The 5,391-nt window shown below is 31.0% G+C and overlaps 1 protein-coding gene across 2 annotated transcripts in view; it reads left to right on the top strand.

Annotated features, from left to right (window-relative positions):
• Positions 1 to 4,899, top strand: part of LOC123004214 (thyroid receptor-interacting protein 11) — a 19,379-nt gene extending 14,480 nt beyond the window's left edge. For both annotated transcript variants that reach the window (XM_044397361.1, XM_044397369.1), the window contains 3 exons: positions 591 to 2,730; positions 3,538 to 3,741; positions 4,351 to 4,899. In XM_044397361.1, the coding sequence (XP_044253296.1) occupies positions 591 to 2,730; positions 3,538 to 3,741; positions 4,351 to 4,853 (2,847 nt within the window). In that variant the 3' untranslated portion in view covers positions 4,854 to 4,899. The remainder of the gene's footprint in view (positions 1 to 590; positions 2,731 to 3,537; positions 3,742 to 4,350) is intronic.
• The last annotated feature ends 492 nt before the right edge of the window (positions 4,900 to 5,391 follow it).

Here is a 5,391-nt window from a genome sequence, read left to right as displayed (position 1 = left end):
TATTTATTTTTTTTATTTTAATAATTTTAAATATATACATAATTTCGATTAAATTCCAAAAATTTGTATAACTAATTCCAGAGTTAACTTACCATTTTTTATTTCTCGATAAATTCTATTATTTTTATTTGCCTGTAAACTTTTTTAAATACCCACTTTTTTAATAGCTCTGAAAATTTTCGCAAAAGTTAACTTAAAATTTGGTCCAAAGTTTTTGTTTATTAAAAACTCCAATAAACTATTATTATTTTTAGAAATCATAGGAGTATTTTTGTTAGTTTTAATTGAAATCCGTTAATTGGTTTTTTAAAAGAATATTGCTCAAGAATTTTTAGTATAAATATTAAAAATGACTAATATGTATATTTTTTGTCCTATTCTTTTAGAGGTTTCATGTAACAGCAAATTATAGCAAGAGTAGCAAATATTTACATTGATTGATAAGAAAAAGTTTTATTATGTGTATGTATGTAATCCAAAGTCTCAACGAAAAGACAAAAACGTTAAACGAAACTAATTTAGAAAAAAAAATTCAGTAATATTTTTCTGATTATTTTGTATTATAATTTAATTCTTATTTTCTTTTTCAGTTTCCTCAAAATGACGCTCAAACTAATGAAAATTGGTCTTGGGAAATGCCCTCAAACTCGGGAAAAATTATTGCCGACCTGAAAAAAACCATTAGCGAACTCGAAAACGAAAATCAAGAACTAATATCTAGTTTAGACTTACTGGATTCTGAGCATCAATTAAACACCGAAAAATTAATCAATTTGAAAGATAAATTACAAGAGGATTATAACGAACTCGAAGATAAATACAACGAGTTGTTAAAAAATCAATTGAAAGAAACAAAGGCTTGCAATAAATGTGAAAATTTACTAAAAGAATTGGAAACACTGAAAAATGAAATTGCGGTTCTAAAAAGTAACAATGTTACTTTACAAAAAGTTTTAGACGATTGTAAAAATACAAACGATGAACAACTTGCACAATTAAAATTGTGTGAATCGGAGAACAAAATTTTGGTAATGGAATTGAAAAAAGTAACACAATCGATCACCGAATTCGAAAAAAAGAGCGAAATTGATAAAGAAAATTTCCAAAAATTGTCGAGCATTCTTGAAGGTTATGAACAACAAGTAAGTTCTTTGAAAGAGCAAAAAAGTGAGTTAAAACGTGTAAAAGAACAAACACACACAAAATATGTCACAATTTTAACCGAAAACATGAAAAAATACGTCGATTGTGACTTGAACGAAACATCGAATTCTGATAACAATAATGAGGATCCTCAAATTGTGGAGTTTAGTCATCAAGTTGAGAGTATTTTGAATATTTTATTAGACTTGAAATCCAAATGTGATAATTTAGAAAAAGAATTATTTAATGTCACACAAGAAAAGACAAATATGTTAACTGAGAAAAATCACGAAATTGAAAAATTGATGCAAAACTCTGAAATTTTGAGTCAGGAAGTAATCAGAAAATCGCAGACTATTAAAGATTACGAGAGCGAGTGTAGCGAGTTGCTTAAAAACAACGACATGTTAATAAACGAATTGGAAATGTATAAAAACAGTTCGGGTCTTCAAACAATTTCCGAATCAAATGAAGATAATATATTATTATTGGAATCACAACTTGAAAATGCCAATAGGAAAATTGACGAATTAGAGAAGATTATCTCCGATATGGAGAAGAAAGAAGAACCATCAGAAGAAAAACTTAGTTTTATGTTTGAAAAAGTCAAAACCGACTTGGAAAACACCGAATACCAATATAACGAAATGAAGGTAAATATGGAAACGTTACGGGAAGAAATCGACAATTACAAGAAGAAAAATGAAGAATTGATTGAGCGAAAATTGTCTTTGGAAAAAATTAATATGGAATATGAAGATATGAGAAGCGAATTTAATGTAATCAAAGAGAAATTGTTACTTGAAGAGGACACAAGAAAACAACTCGAAAGTCAAGTCAGAAATTTAACCGAAAAACTTCAAAACGCAAAAATGAGTGAAACAAGTCTAAAATTACAGTACGACACTGTCAATAAAGAATTGATCAGTTTGAGAGAGAATTATAAACATCAAGAAGAAAATGAGAAGTTAAAGAAACTTGAAGAGTTGGAGCAAAAAATCGAAGAATTGAATGCTACAAAAAACGAACTCACAGATGTTATTTTGACCAAACACCAGGAAAACATCACCTACCACAATGAAATTCAACGTCTTACCCAAATATTGACCACTACGAAACTCCAAACTGACGAAATTGAGAAATTAACCGATCAGAATAATTTTTTGAGGCAAAAATGTGAAGTCCTTGCTGAAAATTTACTACAAGAACAAAGCAAAGTCCAGAAGATTTTAGCAGAACCTTCAGAGAGGGAACAAAACTTGTCCAAGAAACTGGAACGTCTCCAGAGTCATTTGATCGAAGTTGAGGAACACTATACTCAGGAGTTGCTCAGAGCTGAAGAGAGAAATACTGAGTTGCAAGGAAAAGTTAATGAAATTGAACAGAGAGAGAAAAAATCGAGTACGATGTATACTTCGGTTAGTATTAGAGCCAATCAGCATGTCGAGACGTTACAACACCAATTACAATTAATCACCAATCAAAGAGATGAATTAAGAAGGAAGATCTCTGATGCTGAGGATCATGCAAGCAAACAAGAGGCGGCGTTGGCTAACTTGCAGTTTGTTTTAGAACAATTCCAGAAAGGTAGGCTTAAAGTTTTTGTTTTTTTTTTGTGAATTTGATTATTAAGAAATCAGTTTTGAAGATTACAAAAATTGCTATTTAATCCATAGACAGAAAGTGATCAGGAGTCACAAACATGATATTTTTACTGAAGAAGTAAAGAAAAAGTCACTAAGTTGGAAAGATAATAAAAGACTAAAAGACATCTTTTACCCAAGACACGTATTAGTATCATCACAGGTACATTGACATTTTTGAATAAATTGCTATTTTTTATTAGTGTTGAAGTAATACATTAAGAAAACAATAATAACAATTATGATAATAAACATAAGAACAAAAATAATATTTTTTTATTTATTAACTTGTTGAATAAGACTTAAACTTTTTTTGGAATTTTGGATAATCTTCATTGCACATATTTAAATTATTAAATACCGTACTTTCCATTTAATTTACAATTTTTGAGTCTTTTCATTTATTGCTCTCATATTTTTAGTGTCTTTCAAATATTTTCAGAGTTCTTTTCATTACATCTTAAAGTTTGTTTTTTTTTTCTTTTTTTGTGAATTTGATTATTAAGAAATCGGTTTTGAAGATTACAAAAATTGCTATTTAATCCATAGACAGAAAGTGATCAGGAGTCACAAACATGATTTTTACTGAAGAAGTAAAGAAAAAGTCTCTTAAGTTGGAAAGATAATAAAAGACTAAAAGACATCTTTTACCCAAGACACGTATTAGTATCATCACAGGTACATTGACATTTTTGAATAAATTGCTTAACAAGGTTTTAAATCTTTTTTCCATTTTTTTTTTTTTTTTTAGAGAAGGAAAATGATATTGGGAAAGAAACTGAGCGAATAAGACGCCAAATAATGTCCGAAAAACGTGTCCAAGACGAGTTGAGGAGTGAAATAGTGAGTCTTCAAGCCCAATTAGAGGAGAGTAAACAAGGGCTTTTGGCTGCGTCACGAATCAGCGACCAATTAGAGCAGTCAAAACATTTGATTGCGAATTTAAAATCACAAGGTAATTTTTTTGTTGTTTTTGAGTTTTAATAGTTTCAGTTCAGTTAATTAAGGATCAATGGTTGTCTGTGAAATATCAGCTGGTAATTCTGGGTTGATGAAATCCCAGAATATCGACTGATATTATCATAAACAACTGTACCGACCTCTCAGTAACATCATTAATTGTTGATTGAATGAATTTTAAATAAATGTGTGCACGTAGTTTGTTTGCTTCATTAGATTTTTGTTACACTTTCACCTTAGTTTTTTTTTTTTTGCACGCTTGACTGTGTTTCGTTAATCTCATTTGGTAACTGTGAGGTTTGTTGATTCCTCAGACTACTGAATGGGATCGACAAAATGTGGTTTTATTTTCACCCTTTTTTTTTTGCTTTTTGTTACTTTTAATAATTTGATTTTTTACAGTTTTGTTACCACTGGCATGGATATGGCATGTTGAAAGTTTAGGGTGTGAGTATTACATCAGGTACTGGTTCGGTTTTGAGTAACCGGTCCCTGAGTAACACTTACATTCTGACTTTTATTATCAACGTTCAGTTTGTATTTTTTAAATTGTTTTGTTACTTTTTCGCTACCAATCTTAATGAAAATCATTCTGGTGTTTCAGTTTCGCAGCTAAAGGAGAGACTTGAGAAAAGCGAGGACGAGATTAAAGCCCTTTCGAGTCAAACCGATGGTAAAGTCGACAAATCCCTAATCAAAAACCTCGTCATTGGGTTTGTTACCACTAATAATAACCTAACGAAGGACCAAACTCAAATTCTCAAGATTATTGCAACAGTTCTGGATTTTAGTCAACAGGATCATGATAAATTGAATTTGAATAAGCCACAACAAGGGTGGTTGAGTTCACTTTTGACCCCACAAACGTCGGGGATGACCCAGGAATCGCTATCTCAAGCCTTTGTTAAGTTTTTAGAAAATGAATCAAAACCAAGACTGGTACCAAGCTTGTTGAGTAATACCGGGGAAACACCAGTACGAAAAAACAGTGTTCCGAGGCAATCGCCGAGTGTTTTGTCTGAGGTGGTGTTGCCCACCTTCGCGGATTTCGCCCAGAACAGGAATTCCAGTTCTATTTTAAAAGATGTGTTGAAGGATAATAGTTAATTGTTTTGTTATTTATATTTGTAAAATAAAGCTTGTATAAAATGTGGTTTTATTGTGAAAATTTGATTTAGTGGACGCCCAACTCAGGTCTACACCCATGGTTTCGAGTTTGACATTTGACTTGTCAACTACCAACATGACAAAAATTTAGTCGTAGCCGTGTGTCAAAATAAAATAATTGAATGAGTAAATTAAAGTGTCTTGGGGTTGCTTCTGAGGCAAATCTCTCTCAAGTTGCCAAAATACCAACCGTACAACGCGATTTCCCCTAGTTCTTGTTGCACGCCACGCTGTTTCAGTCGATAAAACACCTTGGATTTTTATCTGTCGGTTCCGTTGACAGTTGACACACGGCGTGGTCGCTAGTTTTGGCGTTTGTGATAAGTATAAAAAGAACAATTTTACTAATTATTTACTTAATTTAACGATTTTTGTCTAAGAATAATTGTTATGTTTTGTGAATGATTATTAAGAAATAAGTTTTGAAGATTACAAGAATTTTCATTTCAGTTAGTTGATAAAATAATCTAAGAATCGT

This window comes from Tribolium madens, unplaced genomic scaffold (genome assembly GCF_015345945.1).
Source record: "Tribolium madens isolate multiple individuals breed KSU strain unplaced genomic scaffold, Tmad_KSU_1.1 Scaffold_11;HRSCAF=98;Tcas5.2_LG3b, whole genome shotgun sequence".
Classification (NCBI taxonomy): domain Eukaryota; kingdom Metazoa; phylum Arthropoda; class Insecta; order Coleoptera; family Tenebrionidae; genus Tribolium; species Tribolium madens.
This window is presented reverse-complemented; position numbering and strand designations above follow the sequence as displayed.